General features: G+C 51.4%; 1 protein-coding gene across 1 annotated transcript in view; it reads right to left on the bottom strand.

Moving 5' to 3' along the window:
- The window catches only part of LOC116706174 (uncharacterized), a gene marked incomplete in the record, with an annotated part of 2383 nt that overhangs the window by 482 nt on the left and 1358 nt on the right, over positions 1 to 543 (bottom strand). Inside the window, 1 exon segment of the mRNA XM_032542852.1 lies at positions 1 to 542. This exon segment is cut by the window's left edge and continues 482 nt beyond it. Coding sequence (XP_032398743.1) covers positions 1 to 542 — 542 coding nt within the window.

The raw sequence follows: 543 nt of genomic DNA, 5'->3' as shown, positions 1-543 counted from the left end.
ACATGCACTCTCAGACGGGCAATTGACTGTGTCTGTCCGACATCCTCTCGACTCATTTGTTGTTTGTTGCTGAGAAAGGCCGGCCGGTACACTTTACAAGGAGCAAGGTCGTCCACAACAAACCCTTTGTCCACCATGATCGCCATATCTGGCTTCAGCAGCTTTACAATCCCGGACAGCTTGAAGATCTCGCGATCACTCACAGAGCCTGCGTACAGTCCAGACACAAAGGTGACAGCACCGTGGGGTGCCATGCCAATCATCGCCTTGAACGTGCTGTGTGATTTGTAGGTAGAGAAAACCTCACTCTGAAGGAGCACAGAGGAAGGCGTCTGGCAGAATATCTCTGTACAATCAAGGACCACTTGTGTATCAGAAAAAGCCGCAAACTCAAGTGGCAGGTGAGCTCTCACTATCTCTGGAGGAATCCAAAGGCGCTCGCTTCCCAGCAGGCAGTACAGGAAATGAGTCCATGTGGAGATGATCCGACTTGCAGTAGTGCGGTGAATGCTGAACCGCTCTGCAAGGTCCCTGAGAGGAAAA

Source organism: Etheostoma spectabile, chromosome 18 (genome assembly GCF_008692095.1).
Source record: "Etheostoma spectabile isolate EspeVRDwgs_2016 chromosome 18, UIUC_Espe_1.0, whole genome shotgun sequence".
Lineage (NCBI taxonomy): Eukaryota > Metazoa > Chordata > Actinopteri > Perciformes > Percidae > Etheostoma > Etheostoma spectabile.
Note: the sequence above shows the minus strand (reverse complement) of the source record. Positions and strands in the feature narration are given on the sequence as shown.